The 19907-nt window shown below is 42.1% G+C and overlaps 1 protein-coding gene across 1 annotated transcript; it reads right to left on the minus strand.

Moving 5' to 3' along the window:
* Positions 1-270: 270 nt before the first annotated feature.
* PRXL2C (peroxiredoxin like 2C) lies at positions 271-14278 on the minus strand. Its single transcript, XM_052645164.1, has 6 exons — positions 14081-14278; positions 13582-13650; positions 12635-12688; positions 12207-12312; positions 6588-6719; positions 271-687 (listed from the first exon to the last, which is right to left on the minus strand). The coding sequence occupies exons 1-6, from the start codon at positions 14276-14278 to the stop codon at positions 560-562; spliced, it is 687 nt and encodes a 228-aa protein (XP_052501124.1). The 3' UTR covers positions 271-559.
* Positions 14279-19907: the final 5629 nt, after the last annotated feature.

A 19907-nucleotide genomic window follows, 5' to 3' on the forward strand; every position in this document is an offset into this window, starting at 1 on the left:
CTACTGGTGATACTCTGGTATGTTTACTTCCTGTCTTTCTTTTTAAGCAAACAAAAATATAAATGTATACCTATAAAAATATGATTATGCTATTTACAGAGATTGAGTTCCTGCTTTTCTCAATGGATCAAATGTTCTTGGTTGCTTCCCTTTCTCCTTATATGTTCTTTATAAAAATGTATGATTTTAATGGCCAAAAATATCTTCATTGAATAGATATGGCATATGGTAAAATAAAGACTGGTATTTATAATTTTATAGCTTTTAAAGTTTTACTTTGTGTAAGTAAAATTTAGGTTTGTTTGTTTGTTTGTTTTTTTTTTACAAAAATTGCTATATAAAATAAAACCTTAAAACCTATAAAATTACAGATATCACATTTTGGACAACTGATGTCTCTCAGCATGATGTTCAAACAGTGGTACAAAGCCTCTTTATGGTTCTATAACTCCTCAAAAGTTGGGGAGGGTCAACAACATAGGCATTGCATGAGGAAATGACATCCCCATGTTTCAGGTCATGTCTCAAGGTCCATTTGAAATTGAGAGAATCTGTAACGTCACACATGGATAACTGAAGGTCTGCTTGTAAAGTCCACATGCTGAACTCCTACAAGCTGTAAAACAGAGTTGATGGGTTTATGATCCAACCTATTCCTATCATGGTGTATAAAATGGATGTTGTTACCTAGAAGAGAATAAGAATACAAGGTAAAGGTTAACATATAGGGTTATTCATTAGATGTACTGCTTTCTAGAATCAGAGCAGTATTTTAACTTCTAATTAGTCCAAATGAAAAAGTTATTTACCTGGAGTACATAGCATTCTCCATATAATGACACAATAAATTTTAATTAAGGTAGTAAAGCATGACAAAAATTATGGTTAAATAAGGTTAGTACTTAATTCTTTATGTACTTTCCCTGCTGCAAAGGGAAAGACTTAAATTATAACCTTCTGTTAGGTTTCATTAAATGTAATTAAATAAAACAGCTTGTCAAACAGACAGGAAGAATATGGAACTAGTGTAGATATCAAACCAGAAAATCATCTGTTTCTTAAATGTAATAACAGAATAAATCCCTTCCTTAAAAAATTTACTCCTAATTACCAATTTAATAGCCTACATATATTATAACCATAACCTAAAAGAGGCTGAAAAATAAGAGCATTAAGACAATCAGTTATATAATACAATTCTTCTATCTGCTCAAATGAAATAGTAGTAATTTAAGCGCAGGTGGTGGCGGTGGGCCGGCGCACTAAGCGCGGCTGAGAGCTACCCCGCGTCCGAGGTCAGGGGCAGCGGTCTAGAGTGCCAGGCTGCGACGGCGCAGGAATGGCCAAGAGGAGCTACCCCGTGTCCGAGGCCAGGGGCAGCAGCCAGGAGGAACCACCCCGCGTCAGAGGTCAGAGGCGATGGCCAAGAGGAGCCACCGTGCATCCGAGGCCAGGGGTGGTGCCCGAGAGGAGCCACCCCGTGTCCGAGGCCAAGGGCGGCAGCAGGAAGGAGCAACCCCACGCCCAAGGCCAGGGCAGCGACCGGGGAGCAGCAACCCCACGCCCAAGGCTAGGGGCAGCGGCCGGGAAGGGCAACCCCACGTCTAAGGAGTGGTGGCTGTGCGGGCACAGGAGGGCCTAGAGGAGCCATCCCACCCTGAAGGTCAGGAACGGCGGCGGGAGGAGATACCCCTCATCCAAGGTAAGGAGCAGTGGCTGTGCTTTGCTGGAGCAGCCGTGAAGAGATACCCCACGCCCAAGGTAAGAGAAACTCAAGTAAGATGGTAGGTGTTGCAAGAGGGCATCAGAGGGCAGACACACTGAAACCATACTCACAGAAATCTAGTCAATCTAATCACACTAGGACCACAGCCTTGTCTAACTCAATGAAATTTATAGTCTAGATCCTGTTTACTTTAATTCTTGGAATGAAGACCAGAATTTTAACATAAAACAACATTAGATTACTAAACATTATAAGAGGCCTGTTTTCTGTATTGTACCTATATGCTGTCTACACTAACCATTGTAGATTTAATATCATGAACTGGCTTTTTATAAAGTAAGTTCAGTTCAGATCTCTAGTCATTCCCATTCTATTGATTTCCTCTATTTCTTTGCATTGATCGCTGAAGAAGGCTTTTTTAAAAATCTTTCCTTGCTATTCTTTGGAACTCTGCATTCAAATGGGTACATTTTTCCTTTTCTCCTTTGCTTTTTGCTTCTCTTCTTTTCACAGCTATTTGTAAGGCCTCCCCAGACAGCCATTTTGCTTTTTTGTATTTCTTTTCATGGGGATGGTCTTGATCCTTGTTTCCTGTACAATGTCACCATAGTTCATCAGGCACTCTATCAACAGATCTAGGCCCTTAAATCTATTTCTCACTTCCACTGTATAATCCTAAGGAATTTGATTTAGGTCATACCTGAGTGGTCTAGTGGTTTTCCCTGCTTTCTTCAATTTCATTCTGAATTTGGCAATAAGGAGTTCATGATCTGAGCCACAGTCAGCTCCCGGTCTTGTTTTTGCTGACTGTATAGAGCTTCTTCATCTTTGGCTGCAAAGAATATAATCAATCTGATTTTGGTGTTGACCATCTGGTGATGTCCATGTGTAGAGTCTTCTCTTGTGTTGTAGGAAGAGGGTGTTTGCTATGACCAGTGCGTTCTCTTGGAAAAACTCTATTAGCCTTTGCCCTGCTTCATTCCGTATTCCAATGCCAAATTTGCCAGTTACCCCAGGTGTTTCTTGACTTCCTCCTTTTGCATTCCAGTCCCCTATAATGAAAAGGACATCTTTTTTGGGTGTTAGTTCTAAAAGGTCTTGTAGGTGTTCATAGAACCATTCAACTTCAGCTTCTTCAGCATTACTGGTTGGGGCATGGACTTGGATTACTGTGATATTGAATGGTTTGCCTTGGAAACAAACAGAGATCATTCTGTCGTTTTTGAGATTGCATCCAAATACTGCATTTCGGACTCTTTTGTTGACCATGATAGCTACTCCATTTCTTCTAAGGGATTCCTGCCCACAGTAGTAGATATAATGGTCATCTGAATTAAATTCACCCATTCCAGTCCATTTTAGTTCACTGATTCCTGGAATATTGATGTTCACTCTTGCCATTTCCTGTTTGACTACTTCCAATTTGCCTCAATTCATGGACCTAACACTCCAGGTTCCTATGCAATACTGCTCTTTACAGCATTGGACCTTGCTTCTATCACTGGTCACATCCACAGCTGGATATTGTTTTTGCTTTGGCTCCATCCCTTCATTCTTTCTGGAGTTATTTCTCCACTGATCTCCAGTATCATATTGGGTACCTACTGACCTGGGGAGTTCCTCTTTCAGTATCCTGTCATTTTGCCTTTTCATACTGTTCATGGGGTTCTCAAGGCAAGAATACTGAAGTGGTTTGCCATTCCCTTCTCTAGTTGACCACATTTTGTCAGCCCTCTCCACCATGACCCGCCCGTCTTGGGTGGCCCCGCGGGCATGGCTTAGTTTCATTGAGTTAGACAAGGCTGCGACAGACCACGCAGAAGCGTGGCCGAGAGGAGCTACCCCACACCCGAGGTCAGGGGCGGTGGCCGGGAGGAGCAACCCCATGTCCAAGGAGCAGTGGCTGCCCGGGCGCAGAAGGGCCGAGAGGAGCTACTCCACGTTCAATGTCAGGAGGGATGGCTGTGAGGAGATACCCCTCATCCAAGGTAAGGAGCAGCGGCTGCGCTTTGCTGGAGCAGCCGTGAAGAGATACCCCACGTCCAAGGTAAGAGAAACCCAAGTAAGACAGTAGGTGTTGCAAGAGGCATCAGAGGGCGGACACACAAACCATAATCACAGAAAACTAGTCAGTCTAAAAGACGTCATACAGATGGCCAAAAAGTACATGAAAAGATGTTTAACACTGTTACTTATCAGAGAAATGCAAATCAAAACTACAATAAGGTATCTCCTCACACTGGTTCGAATGCCATTATCAAAAAGTCTACCAACAATAAATGCTGGAGAGGGTGTAGAGAAAAGGGAACCTTCTTACAGGGTCAGTGGGAATGTAAACTGGTACAACCACTATGGAGAACAGTATGCTGCTAAGCTGCTAAGTTGCTTCAGTCGTGTCCGACTCTTACCAACCCCATGGACTGCAGCCTACCAGGCTCCTCCATCCATGGGATTTTCCAGGCAAGAGTACTGGAGTGGGGTGCCATTGTCTTCTCTGATGGAGAACAGTATGGAGGTTCCTTAAAAAACTAAATATAGGGCTTCCCTGGTGGCTCAGTGGTAAAGAATCTGCCAGCCAATGCAGGAGACATGGATTCAATCCCTGATCCAGGAAGATTCGACATGCTGAGCAGCAACTAAGCCCACATGCCACAACTATTGCGCCTCTGCTCCAGAGCCCAAAAGCCACAACTACTGAAGCCCAAGAGCCAGTGCTCCGCAGGCAACAAGAAATGCCCCTGGAATGAGAAGCCCGTGCACCACAACTAGAGAGTAGCTGCCACTCGCCACAACTAGAGAAAAGCCTGCATAGTAACAAAGACCCAGCACAGCCAAAAATAAATAAATAAAAAATTTAAAAAAAACCCTAAGAACTACCATATGATCCAGCAATCCCACTCCTGGGTATGAATCTGGAGAAAACCATAATTTAAAAAGATACATGCACTCCAATGTTCACTGCAGCACTATTTACAATAGCCAGGACATGGAAGCAACCCAATGTCCATCAACAGGGAAACAGATACACAATGGAATCTCAGCCATAAAAAAGAATGAAATAACGCCACCCGCAGCCACATGGATGAACCTAGGGATTATCATACTAGGTGAACTAAGTCAAAGAAAGATAAATATCATATGACATCACTTACATGCGGAATCTAAAAAAAAAATGATATAAATGAACTTATTTACAAAACAGAAACAGACTTCAACTTATGGTAGCCAAAGGGGAGAGATGGGGGGAGGAATAAATTAGGAGTGTGAAATTAACATATATACACTACTATATATATAATAGGTAATCAACAAGGACCTACTGTATTGAACAGGGAACTCTACCCAATATTTTGTAATAACCTACATGGGAAACATAATGCTGAAAAAATCCATTACCTCTAAGGGATTCTTGCCCACAGTAGTAGATATAATGGTCATCTGAATTAAATTTGCCCACTCCAGTCCATTTTAGTTCACCTAAAATATAGATGTTCACTCTTGCCATCTCCTGCTTGACCACTTCTAATTTACCTTGATTCATGGACCTAACATTCCAGGTTCCTAAGCAATATTGCTCTTTACAGCATCGGACTTTATTTCCATCACCAGTCGCTTCCACAGCTGGGCTCATCCACAGCTTTTACTCTGTTTCTTCATTCTTTCTGGAGTTATTTCTCTGCTCTTCTCCGGTAGCATACTGGGCACCCACTGACCTGGGGAGTTCATCTTTCAGTGTCATATCTTTTTGCCTTTTCATACTGTCATGGGGTTCTCAAGGCAAGAATACTGAAGTGGTTTGCCATTCCCTTCGCCAGTGGACCACATTTTATCAGAACTCTCCACCATGACCGGTCCATCTTGGGTGCCTCTATAAAGCATGGCTCATAGTTTCATTGAGTTAGACAAGGCTGTGGTCCATGTGATCAGTTTGATTGGTTTTCTATGATTGTGGTTTTCATTCTGTCTGCCTTATGAAGGACAAGGGTAAGAAGCTTATGGAATCTTCCTGATGGGAGAGGCTGACTGTGGGGGAAGCTGGGTCTTGTTCTGAGGGGCGGGGCATGCTCAGTAAATCTTTAATCCAATTTTATATTGATGGATGGGGCTGTGTTCCCTCCCTGTTGTTTGACCTGAGGCCAAACTATGGTGGAGGTAATGAAGATACAGGCGACCTCCTTCAAAAGGTCCCGTGGATGCACTGCCGCATTCAGTGCCCCTGACCCTGCATCAGGCCACCACCAACCCCTGCCTCCACCGGAGACTTCTGGACACTCACAGGCAAGTCTGGGTCAGTCTCTTGTGGGGTCACTGCTCTTTTCTCCTAGGTCCTGGTGTGCACAGGGTCTTATTTGAGCCCTCCAAAAGTCTGTTTCCCTAGTCCTATGTAACTTCTGTAATCAAATCCCACTGGCCTCCAAAGTTAAATTCTCTGGGGGTTCTCAGTCCCTTTGCCAGATCACCAGGTTAGGAAATCTGTTGTGGGTCCTAGAACTTTCTTAACAGTGCAAGAATTTCTTTGGTATAATTGTTATGCATTTTGTGGGTCGTCTGCTCACCTCCACTGAAATTTTTAAAGAGTATTATAGCCACATACAAATCACCAAACCACCACTGATTTTCCCTATCCCGAATACCTGGAATCACTCAGGCATGGAATGGTGGCCACAGTACATCCAGTAAACAGACATCAAAAATATACAGGAGTGTTTGAAGACAAACGACGTCCCCTGTGAGAGCACAGCATCCTGACTGCTACCGTGTACACTTTTACATGGTGGCTACTTTATAAAGAAAGTGGATGGCCTCTTGACTTCCAGATAGCATAAAAAGCACACTGCTGAAGCTGAGCTTTGATGCTTACCTGGACCTAAAATGAGTGTTCCACCTTGCTGAGCTGGGTCTCCTTGAAAATCAAAAAGAGGGCCAGTTACTGCTCTCCACAGGCTCCGAATGCTTCCTGAGAGTATATTTGATTTTACATGGGGGCTCTGTCCTGAAATATTAGGAATTGTCTTTAGATGTTATCATTTTATATTTGACTTGATATTAAGATAACATTAGTATTTTTAGAAAACAGTCTCTCTCTTATGTATTATCTTACTTTTTGACTTGCCTTTTTCTCTTCCTTCGAAGAACAGTTTCTCAGCCTTTCACTACTGATGTTTAGACCAGATAAGTCTTTATCCTGAGTAACATAGGGTGATTACCATCATCCATGCTCTCTGAACTTACTTCATGCCATAGCAACCACCATTTACCAAGCTGTGACAACTGAAAATGTCTCCAGTGGCAAATATCCCCTGGGTGGGGGAGGGGTCAAAGTGTCCTCAGTTGAGAACTACTACTTTAAAAGAGGAAGTGATGACAGACCCAGATCATTTTCTGCCACTGAAAAATGTCAGCTATAGAATTCTCAAACTGGCAGCGCTTTCCTTTTTAATCCCCCATTTATATTTGGTTTAGTCCCTTGCCTAGTAATAGATAACTACATTCCTCTTCAAAAGACATTGTGGCACAGACTACTGTTATATGCTGGTCGAAACTTGTTTACTCTTTCTGGGACCACAACTAAACATTTCCCAGTCTTCCTGGGGTTTGGTATGGCTCTATGACCACAATCAAACCAATGAGTAAAATAATGTGTGCCACTTCCCTGGCATCTCCTAAAAACCTCTCCAGAGGTGCTTATCCATGTTTTTTCTATCAGGTTGGTGCAAATATAGCTGCAGTTTTTGCATTGTTGAAATTTGCCATTTGATTTTGGAATACATTCTTAATAAATGTGGTTATATATCATTTTAATGCACATTTCTCATTTTATGTCTTTTTTGCTAATGACTTATTACTTGCTATTTCTTTCACATTTATTTTGGACTATGGAAATGATGTTAGACTACCAAATCTGAGCAGTTTTCTCATTTGAGTTTAAAATGACTCATAAAGCAGTAGAAACAACTCAGTGATGCATTGGCCTAGGAACTGTTGATGAATGTACAGTGCAGTGGTGGTTCAAGAAGTTTTACAAAGGAGACAAGAGCCTTGAAGATGAGGGACATAGTGACCAGCCATTGGAAGCTGACAACGACCAACTGAGATCATCAAAGCTGATCTTCTTACAACTACATGAGAAGTTTCCAAAGAACTCAACATAGGCTGTTCTACAGTCATTGGGCATTTGAAGCAAATTGGAAAGGTGACAAAGCTTAATGAGTGGGTGCCACATGAGCTGACCGGAAATTTTTAAAAATGTCATTTTGAAGTGTTGTCTTCTCTTATTCTATGCAACAACAAGGAAGCATTTCTCAATTGGATTGTGGTGTGCAATGACAACTGGTGATGACCAGCTCAGTAGCTGGACCGGGAAGAGGCTCCAAAGCACTTTCCAAAGCCAAACTTGCACCACAAAAAGGTCATGGTCACTGTATCACTACAGCTTTCTGAATCCTGGTGAAACCATTACATCTGAGAAGTATGCTCAGCAAATTGATGAGATGCACCAAAAACTGAAATGCCTACTCCTGGCATTGGTCAATAGAAAGGGCCCAGCTCTTCTCCATGATAATGCCCGCACGTAGCACAACCAATGCTTCAGAAGTTGAACGAACTGAGCTATGTAGTTTTGCCTCATTCGCCATATTCACCTGACCTCTTGCCAACTGACTACCACTTCTTCAAGCATCTCGACAACTATTTGCGGGGATAATGCTTCCACAACCAGCAGGAGGCAGAAAATGCTTTCCAAGTTTGCTGAATCCCAAAGAATGGATTTTTACACTACAGGAATAAACCAATTTATTGCTTGTTGCCAAAAATGTGTTGATTGTATTGATACCTACTTTGATTAATAAAGATGTGTTTGAGTCTAGTTAGTTATAATTTAAAATTCATGGTCTAAAACATCAATTACTTTTGCACCAACCTAAATACATCCTTTGAAGTTTGGATTGACAATGGCAGAGCCACATGATGGAAGAGGCCTGAGTCTTTCCTACTGTGTCCCTCAATTGCTGCTTGGAGAAGCACCCACTAGAAATATCCTTCTTGAAATGTGAATGAATAGGAACTAACTTCATTCTTTATATGCCACTGAGACTCTGAGGTTTAGCTGTAACAACAGTAACTATAGCTACCTTTCCATCTTTACTTGTCAGTTTTTCTATTTCCTTTCTCACAGTGCCTGATACTTTCACTACCTTTGGGTAAAGAAACTACCTGTTTTATAACTTATCTTTTTCCTACCCCTGCCTTTTATTTAAAAAAAAAATCTGGACTCCACCATTCTAAGGCCAGAGAGTGACCAAGCAGTGAGACACTGCAGCCCAGGTCTTCCCGCCTGCCGCGGTCTGCCTCTCCAGGTGCATGTCAACCAGTGTACACAGTTACCAGTCCCATTTATCTTCTCCTGTGGAAGTCACAGCACAGAGCTAACCCCTCAGCCCTGCGGTCCAGCTTCAACTAGTGCTTTGGGCTTTTTATTTTAATGATTATGCTGCCTTTGACCTGACTGATTTCTTAATATTTCCAGATACCTATTATTTCCTTCATCTCTCCAACTTTTCTATTTCTTTTGTGTTTAAGAGGATGGACATTCATTCCTCTTACCAAGAAGCAAAGACATTCTCACTAGCTTAGAGACATGGGTAAAGGACTAAAGTTTATGTTTTTAAGGATTTTATACCTAAAATAAATGTTCATAAATCCAAACTATCTCCTTATGTCCAAAGAAGGGTCATTTAATATTTCTGAAATTTTAAAAATTCAATTGAAGAAGATTCCACAACCTAGAATGTCACAATCTTGGCTGTAAAGCACAATCTAATTTTGCCAGTATGAATTTAGTTAAGTGTAAAACTCCTGTTGTTGTTTTTTTTCAATGTTTTCCTCTTTACTTTGGTTCTTGGACTCAAGACCAGAATTTGAATTTGAAATATTAGATTAAGTATTGTAAGAAGCATGTTTCCTGCATGCACTTATCTGCTGTCTATAGCGATCACTATAGATTTAATACCATAAACTGGCTTATTATCAAGTAAGGCAAGATGAAATATCAGGTAAACCCATTACCTCCTTGAATTTAGTGGCTTTATTTTCTTATTCTTTGTCTTTATAACCTGTCCCATTAATTTTAAATTATTATATTTTATTTTCAATGTTGCTTTCAAGTAGGATTATTCTGAGACTGATTCTAAGACCTGTGCTTTTTCAGGTGGGAACTTTAAAAAATCATTTCATGAGAACCTAGTGTTTTCTGTTTGGAAAGAGAGTTGTTTGACACAGATCAAAGGAGTTTAAATGATTTGAATATACTTTCTTTATAATTATAAGCATGCATTTTGCTTTAAATTCATCTGTTTTCTTTGCAATTCTCTCTCTCTATTGAGGCAATGAATGATGAGGTGTTACTAAAGTAAGACTCACAGTTTATATCAAAAGCAGCTAAATGATAAACAGACCTTACATGTGCTGAGGCTCTGATATAGCACAGGAAAATAGTCTACCAAAGATTAAGGTTCACAATCTGTACTGTTGCAATTTCCTATACTAAAAAGAGAGGAGGAAGAAAAGAACAAATTCTCTATCTATGGTACCTCATCATTAGTTTTAATAAAGTTTAGGTCGCTTTCTTTAAAGACATTAGTAAAGGAAGGGATCATGTCAACGCCGCTTCGTAAGTAGCAGCTCCGTGATCTGTCCCTCTGTGTCTCTACTTCATGCCCTGTCATTTCTTTCTAGGCCATTACTACAAACTTGTCAAGAACACCAATTACAATTGATACCTCCTGTTTGGCACGTTCCAATTGCTCCTCTACCTGGCAACAAGACTTCTCCACGCAAACACTTTTATGACTCCCCCACTGCCTTGAGAACGAATCCAAACTCCTTGGCTTGTTCCCAGACTCAGTCCCTTGGCTCACACAATTCCCAACTGGCTCCTGGTCTCTGGCCAGACATAGAGAACTCTTGCAGTTCTCCAAGAGTCAAAATTGTTCATACGGATGTGCTAGTTTCTGTCAGCTGCAGCATTCCCAGCCTCACTTCACCCAGCTAACTCCTTAAAGAGTGAGCTTAGACAACACCATTTCTAAGAAGCCCTCCCAGATTCTTCTCTCCCTGTGCATTTCTGGTATTACAGGCATTTCTGTATTATCTGCTAAGTCGCTTCAGTCGTGTCTGACTCTGTGTGACCCCATAGACAGCAGCCCACCAGGGTCCCCCGTCCCTGGGAGTCTCCAGGCAAGAACACTGGAGTGGGTTGCCATTTCCTTCTCCAATGCATGAAAGTGAAAAGTGAAAGTGAAGTCGCTCAGTCGTGTCTGACTCTTAGCGACTCCATGGACTGCAGCCTACCAGGCTCCTCCGTGAAATGAGATTTTCCAGGCAAGAGTACTGGAGTGGGGTGCCATTGCCTTCTCCATTCTGTATTATAGGTATTGCCAATACATGCTCTCCTCTTTTACAAGCCCTAAGCTGTAATGTAATTAACTGTTTGCTTCTTTCTCCCAGGGTAGATTATGAGCATTGGGAGGGCAGGGACTGCGTCTTTTGTCACAGTCGTCCTGGGAACAGCCAACACAGTGGGTACCATGGGTGTCATTCTCAACATTTGTTCAGAGTAAGTGATCTGGGTTCTAGTTGAGTTCTCTTGCTTGGTATTTCAGAAGCCAAGTTCCTTTTATCTAAAACACATATCAATAGTTCACCTAAAGCTTATTGTACTTTTAATTATAAAGAATTGTGCAAGGGCAGGGAATGTGAACCATATAGAGATGAATAAAACATCAAACCTTTCAACTAACTATACTACTTATCACCTTAAGTTCGATCATAGAGTATATAATAAAGTACAAGATGCTATTAAAAAACAATGAGGGAAGCAACTGCTTCTGCTGGTAGAGCTATTTAGACCCCCTTTGAGTTGGGCTTTAGATGAAAACTAAGATTTCATCAGTTAAAGAACATAAGAGTGTTCAAAGCCATGGTGTTGAGGTATGAAAATATATTAACTTAAGCAATATTATTTTTCTTTTAAATACAAAAGTAAAATATACTCATTGTAAAAAAAAAAAATATATATATATATATATATATACATACATATATATAAGCCACTGTTCTCACTCCCATGTGTTGGGGTAAACATTGCAATGTCTTTTAAAACAATTTTCATCACACACACATATATAATAGTATAGATATTTATGTTTATGAAAATAGTTTTTATTTTCACAAAAATGAAATCATACTGAAAAACACTGCTTTGAACTTGCATTTTTTCATTCATTTAGAACTTCACCAACAGCCTTCCATGTCATTACATCCAGGAAATGAATCTTTTAGAGTATCATGAATCTGGACCACTTACTAGAATCATAAAGAGCAGGTTGATTTATGAATTTACCATTTATTCCCCTATGCATATATATACTTATGTGAAATGTGAAATATACTGTCAGGATTTCCTACTTGAGACATGTCTTACCTGAGGAGGCAATTTCTTCACCTCTTTTCATTCCCAATCTTTTATAAATTTCTCTCTCAGGATCAACATAGATTTCATGAGAATACCCAGTTAGTTTACAGAAAGGCTGAAAAAAAAAAGTATAGTTGGAATTTTTATCAAGACAAATGAGAGAAAAATAGTGATAATCTGACTAAATTTTAGCAAATTTAGACCCAGGTTCGATCCCTGGGTCAGGAAGATCCCCTGAAGAGGGGAATGGCTACCCATTCCAGTATTCTTGCCTGGAGAATTCCATGGACAGGGGAGTGTGGCAGGCTACAGTCCATGGGGTTGCAAAGAGTTGGACATGACTGAGTGACTAACACTTAAGTGATTTAGGTAATTATATATTTTTTACATCTAAAACAGATTTAGCCTGTTAGGGTCCCAATTGGCTATATATTTACCTCAATATGATGGTAGGATGACTGTCCAATCACTATGAGAGTGACATTTGCTTCCTTTAGGAGAGAAAAAGGACATGTACATATTATTAGAAATTATGTTTCCCCTAATTATAACTTCCCCTAATCCAATTCTTTTCTTCCATTTTAATGCCACCTGTAGGCTTCCAGAAGAATGGTATAAACAGCCAAATTGTGTGAGTCAAAGCAATTATGCTAAAATATTCAATTAATTCAGATGATTCTTTTGCTAAGTAAGAATTTAAAAATAATAGTCAGTAATTCTCTACACTTTCCCAAAAGGCATACATTAAACTAGAATAAACACTATTAAAGTAGGGTTATTTAATCAGACAATTTTATTCTTTCACATCTTGATTGACAAGGTCTGCTGAAAACAGATCTTAATTTTACAGAAGCTACCAATGCTTTCACTAAAAAGCTAACCTGGGGACAAACCTTTATATGCTTGAGGAAATACACCTGTATGTGGCTGTCACAAGAATGTGGAACTGTAATTCCATTAAGGATACAAATTTTTCATCTTTAAGTTATACTAGTAACTTCCTGTAATGAACAACTATTTGGAGTGTCTGTATTATAAAACTAAAGAAAAGAAAATATTTCTAGCATTTCTGTTTTTCATAATTATCAATCAACATTTGAGAATAGGCAGGTTATTAGGTAACATCAAAATCATTATTATGGTTAGTCCTTTCATAGTCAGGCAGTAATGAATAGGACAGAAATACACTTCCAATGAGTCTCTTCCCTTTTTGGAGGTGTTGGGGAGATGTGTGGGATGATGATAATCTGGGTTTGTGAGCGTCTGTGCTGGAGAGGCGGTGCATTCTGCACCTCATGCCATCACACTCCTCATAAACCACAGGTGAGTTTCACCAGGCCGCCCGGAAGCGGGGCACGCTGCTGCTCACTCTAGGGAAACTTACTTGTAAGAAACTCTTGGGGATTTTGGCCAGATCTTCTACGTATTCCTTGCAGATGTAACACAGGAAATGCTGAAATCCCAACACAGGCAAAAAGGACAAGTTAGCAACTAACACTCTCGGAGTCAGAAATAACCAAGTACTTATGCGTGACGTAATGCTACACCCAAGACTGTTAGAGATGTCAAGGGTGCCCAAATGTGCCCTGAAATTGGGCCCCACGCAGTCTCTGTTAGGCCTCTTCGCTCGCTGAGAAAATGGCCTTGGCTTGGCGGGCTGCTTTTCCTTTCCCGTTCAAGGAAGCGAGAGCGGAGTCCGCCTTCCAGAAACCTTTAGTGGACGACCACTAGAGGAAGGGTCAGGCCCGGCGGGTTCCGTTCTCCGGTCCTGGACCCTTCCAGAGGCCAGATGTAACTCCCCCCAGGGGAGGCCGTAGAAACAACCTCCATCCCTGCCTGCAGGTGAGGTCCCTGCGCCGGATCGTCCCGTCGCCCGTGCTCACCCGCACGAAGACCACGATAGCCCGGCGCTCTTGGAACAGCTCACCAAACGGCACAGGCCTCCCGGAGGCGTCCAGCACAGGCAGCTCGGCCACGGCGGCAGCCAGGGGCTGCCAGCTCGCGGGGCCGCTTGGGACTGGGGCTGGGGCGGCGTGACCGCTGACCTGCCGCGTGACCGGGGCCTCGGAGGGGTCTGCCATCGCGCCCTACGTCCGCGGGCCCTCGGATAGCGACCGAGCCGGACCGAGGCTGGGTGGGTTGGATCGCAGCCAAGCGGAGGGCAAGGGGCGGGGCTCTCCGCGGGGCGGGGCTCTCCGCGGGGCGGGGCTCTCCGCGGGGCGGGGCTCTCCGCGGGGCGGGGCTGCCCGGGGCCCAGGCTCGCCGCGGAGGACCGGGGCCTCACCCGCTGCGCCCGGCGGTTCTCAGGCAAGACCTCGAGAGTCTGCATTTGACGTGGCTCCGATGGTTCCGAAGCTGCAGAAAGGTACAGAACCACTCTCGAGTTTTCTGACCCAGCCGCTCATGGTAGGAAGAGAGACAGAGACGCAGAGAGAGACACGGAGGCGGGGTGGGGGGTAGGGCGGGGGCGGAGAGACAAAGAGACAGAGACAAGAGAGACAAGGGTGGGGGGAAGAGAGAAAGACGGAGACGGAGAGACGGCGTGGAGCGGGGAGAGGGGGGGAAGAGAGAGAAGAGAGAAAAGAGGAGAGCGAGATACCAAAGGCGAGAAAGGACTTATATGTGAAGAAAACCCCTGCCCTCCGTAGCCATCTGGGTTGAAGTTAGCTTCTTTTAGTTACCTTTTCAAGAGAATCAGTTGCCTACCAAGCACATCCATAAATATGCTAGATTTAGTCTGGTTTAAATCCACTCCCTCCTCAGTTCTCATGCTTTTTTTTTTTTGGAGCTATCGTTAACATACACTGTAATGTATAAATCTTAAGTGTGGATTTAAATTTTATTTTTAGTTAAAATTTAAACATTTGTCAAAATTTTATCATGGAAATTTAAAAACATGCCCAGAAAGTTGAATTTTACAGTGAACACTCCCATATCCACCACCTAGATTCTACTGTTGGTTAACATTTTACTCTATTAAAATTAGTGCATCTATCCACAGTTAGGTGAGTTTTGTCTGATTATTCACCCGTTATCCACTTATTGTTGCATGCTTGGTCCCTCTTTTGCAGCCCCCTGGATGGTAACTCGCCAGGCTCCTCTGTCCATAGGATTTTTCAGGCAAGAATATTGGAATGGGTAGCCGTTCCCTCCTCCATGGGATCTTCCGAATCCAGGATCCAACCCAAGCCTCCTGTGTCTTCTGCTGCACTGCAGGCAGATTCTTTACCACTGAGCCACAACTCCATAAAAATATAGACCATTGCTATCACTTGAGAAAATTCCCTCAATTATATTTTTTAAGAGCTGGTATAATAAACCTATTTATAAATGTGCTAGGTTGTCTCAGGAGTCCATTTTCTTTCTTCAAACTTTTGTTTTGCTAAAGCTATTTACTAGGATCCTTAAGTGAGATGACTCTGTGTGTATGTATGTATGTATGTATGTATGTAAATGATGGATTGAGAAGGATGAGAAAAATGGATTTAAATGGCTTTGCATCAGTTTTGTAGATGTCCGACAGTACATGCATACCAGGTAGTCTTTTAAGCATGTTTCTATCCCACCTTACTTTCTTCTGGTGCAGGCTGCAGGCAAGCAAGCATATGGGAATTTAGGAATTTTTGCAGCCTCTTTGAGACTCAGCTGGTCCTGGACTTGGAGTTTGGTCTTGTACTGGGGTTTCTCATAGATGGCGACAATGTGTCCAAGCCTTCCAGGGCAGAACAAGACAACATTCAGGTTCTTTGTCTTTAAAAGTTCACCCACCTTGCTTCTGGATTTGTGGCTCAGAAAATATGATCCTTTAGAGTCCTTTGGACTGAAAGGAGATTAAACCAGTCAATCTTGAAGGAAATCAACCCTGAATAATCATTGGAAGGACTGATGCTAAAGCTCCAATACTTTGGCCACCTGATGCGAAGAGCCAAATCATTAGAAAACCCTGATGCTGGGAAAAATTGAAGGTAGAAGTAGAGGATGACAGAGGATGAGATGGTTGGACGGCATCACCGATTCAATGGACATAAATTTGGGCAAACTCCGGGAGGTGCTGAGGGACAGGGAAGCCTGGTGTGCTGCAGTCTATGGTGTCACAAAATGTTGGACACAACTTGGCGACTAAACAATAACAAAATTTATGGTGTTTGTTTAGTGGAAGACCTTCAGGATCACCCTTATCTAGCACAGAGTATTCACTCTGCCACAAAGTACAGGAGAGGCTGATCCAGAATCCTCTGGCTTTCGGTTGTGTAAAGACATCCATTATTGAACACACATTTAAGTGCACCTAGTTTGAGAAACTCTGCTGTGGGTTTGGACAGTTCTAATCATAGACCTATTTCTAGGTCATGATCTCCCAGTGCTGGGGTACCACAGATGTACTCTCAGGGGCACTGCAGCATATTTTAAATACTTGAGGGAAGTAGAGGTTATCTGTTTGACATCCTTCTTGTGAGGGGAGGTAGTTCATGATTTCCATTAGACTGCATTTCTTTTCACTATATTTTAAATAATGTCATATCTTTGCCAAGCTGGGTTTCTAACAATTGTGATAAAAAACTAGAACCTCACAAAAATCACTGTGTTTAGGGAATGAGGTTGGAGATGTCCAATCTGATTCCAAGATTGGAGAAGTTGTGCAATGTCCAACAGGTAGGCATGCCCTGGGTGAAATAAAGATGTTACTTTTTCTTATAGTGCATGTGTGTTAGTCATATCTGACTCTTTGCAACCCTTTGGACTGTAGCCCGCCACGCTCCTCTGTCCATGGGTTTTTCCAGGCAAGAATACTGGAGTAGGTTGCCATTTCCTCCTCCAGGGGATCTTCCAGACCAGGGATGGAATCCATGTCTTCTGCATCTCTTGTACTGCAGGAAGATTCTTTACCACTGAGCCACCTGGGAAGCCCCCTTAATTTATAGTTGTATCTTAAAATAGCTACTAAGTTGTTCAGACAGAAGTTGTTTGGATCTAACTTCTAAGTAAAAGGAACTGATAGGAATTTCTTTCAGCCTAAGGGTGCTGTGAATAAATTACTGACACCAACAAATAAACTACTGTGAACCAAGAAAGTTTGGAAATCTTTGAATCAGACAGTAAGCTCCTTGCCTCTTGCAGCACTGTGATATCTTCACAGACTGGCACAAAGTCTGGCACATTGTAGGCCTCTATGAATATTGTCTGATTGGTCAATGCGCGGAATGTGCAAGAAATGGTGGCCCTAGAGAGTTTTCAGCAGCTAGCATGGAGCCAGTATGAACGGGAGCGAAGCAGGCAGAGTGCTTTACAGAACTGGTATTTTCCACCGTTTGAAACAAGCAAGGCAGAGCTCAGCAGCCATGTCCAACTGCAAGTGTGCCAGTCCACAGAAACCCACCAACCTAACTCCCAACCAGCTCTGTTTCATTCAGATTATTCCGGAGATGAGCCTTACCTGGTAGTGAATGCCCAGATTTCCTGGGTTTAGATGCTGTAACAACTAACTCCAACCACAGTCTTCACACTGGTGTTCCAATAGATGGTCAAAACTCCCCCAAACTTCCTGGTTGAACTTGGGGCTGTGTCACTTGGTTCATCATATATTCTAGCTCATCAAAGATTCCAACTTATCATGTTTTCCTGACCTCCTAATTTCTGGTTATTTGGTACACTGCATGCTTTTTTTTTTTTTTTAAAGCATGTGTTACAGTTATGATTATTTTTTTGTCCATTTCTTTTTTTATTGAAGTATAGTTGATTTATAGTGTGGTGCTAGTTCCTGATGTACAGCAAAGTGATTCAGTTATGCAGTTATATATATATATATACACCCATGTATATATATTCTTTTTCACATTATTTTTCATTATCTTTTATTATAGGATATTGAATACAGTTTCCTGTGCTATACAGTAGGATTTTATTGTTTATTTTATATATAATAGCTTTTATCTGCTATCTAGAAAGATTAAGTTAACTAAGATAAGCTCAAGGCAAGGAGACAATAGTCATGAAGATAAATTCAGAATAAATAGTTGTGATGAAAAGCAATAAATATTATAGCAGAAGTATGAATAAAATATAGTGAGAACTTGAATCAGTTATTGTACTTTTGGTTTCAAGTGACAGAAAACCCTGGCTCAAATGGTTTTGCATCATAAGGATATTTATTATCTACCATAACAGGAAATTCAGAGACAAGTCAGACTGTGTGCTGAGCTTACTCGCTCAGTCATGTCTGACTCTTTGTGACCTGATGGACTGCAGCCCGTCAGCCTCCTCTGTCCATGGAATTCTCCAAGCAAGAACACTGGAGATGGTTGCCATGCCCTCCTCCAGGGGATCTTCCCGACCCAGGAATCAGAAGGGGTCTCCTGCATTGCAGGTCGATTCTTTACCAGCTGAGCTATCAGGGAAGCCCCAGGTAGGTTCCAGGAGTGGTATTCCTCCCTCAGCTCTTCTCTTAGTTCTACCCTCCTTTGTTCCGGCATTGCCTTAAGCTGGCCTCCTGTGTAGTCACAAGCTGGATCCCAGTAGCAGTAGAGCTGCATTTTCTAGTTCAGATGCGATGAAGAGACGTAGAACATTTTCATCCCCAGAAGCTCTAGCAAACTTTTCCTTTTAGTTTAGCTTACCTAAATTTGCTATTAAAAAATTTATTAAACAGAAACTTGTGTTAAATAGAGTTGGGAAACCAGAAGGGGGAGCTCTCACACCCTGCAGTGATAGCCGAGCGCAAGAGTTTTAAGAAAGATTCCTTTCCTGGCAAGGACTTGGCCAATGAAAAGCTATGGACTCTGCTCACTGTAGCCTCCCAACTTCCTTTTCCCTCTATGAAAATGTGCATCTTTCCTTGTGGTGGGTGAATTTGGATGTGGCTTACCATGGTTGCAGACCTACAACTGCAATTCCCTGTTGCTTCAGAATAAACCCATCTTTTCTGGAGGAAAGCCTGGCAGCCTATTTGTTTCAGGTCAACACAGCTTAGACGTACGCTGCTCTGGACCAATCTCTGGCAAAAGACTATGATTGGTTTAAATTGATGATTTGAATAAAATGGACACTGGAAAATAAACCAAAATGACCATTACAGAATACAAAACACTGAGTGATCAATTTTCCAAAGATGATCTTATCACTGATCAAAAAACTGAAATAAAAAAATAAACAGAGCTGAACTCAACTGGTTGAAAATCTATAAACAGGATGATCAATAATCTGAGTAGATTTGCTGGTTAGTAATAAATGCATCTCAGCTATAAATCCCCCCTTCATTGCTTGATCTCTTGCCTGGAAAATCCCATGGACGAAGGAGCCTGGTAGGCTGCAGTCCGTGAGGTTGCTAGGAGTTGGACATGACTGAGCGACTTCACTTCCACTTTTCACTTTCATGCATTGGAGAAGGAAATGGCAACCCACTCCAGTGTTCTTGCCTGGAGAATCCCAGGGACAGGGGAGCCTGGTGGGCTGCCGCCTATGGGGTCGCACAGAGTTGGACACGACTGAAGTGACTTAGCAGCAGCAGCAGCAGCATTGCTTGATCTATGGTAATAAAGCATTTCTCCTCTGCAGTAAACACATCTTGTCAGTAGGGGGTGGTATTAACCATGTATTTCTGATGGTTTGTCATCTGGGGCCTTGCTGGCCCTGGAGGGACTGCCAGGTAGCCAGTTCCTAGAGACAGCAAAGGGCTTGCTTGCAGGCACAGCTTTAAGATGCACACTAAAGAAT

Source organism: Budorcas taxicolor, chromosome 8 (genome assembly GCF_023091745.1).
Source record: "Budorcas taxicolor isolate Tak-1 chromosome 8, Takin1.1, whole genome shotgun sequence".
Lineage (NCBI taxonomy): Eukaryota > Metazoa > Chordata > Mammalia > Artiodactyla > Bovidae > Budorcas > Budorcas taxicolor.

Bases quoted from the DNA above. Each gene is read 5' to 3' on its own strand.
- PRXL2C (XM_052645164.1), bottom strand. From the start codon at position 14,278: ATGGCAGACCCCTCCGAGGCCCCGGTCACGCGGCAGGTCAGCGGTCAC. The intron at 12,689-13,581 runs GTAAGTTTCCCT...TCTCTCCTAAAG, and splicing joins TCCCCAAGAGTTTCTTACAA to GAAGCAAATGTCACTCTCAT. The intron at 6,720-12,206 runs GTAAGACATGTC...CTAATATTTCAG, and splicing joins TGAAGAAATTGCCTCCTCAG to GACAGAGCCCCCATGTAAAA.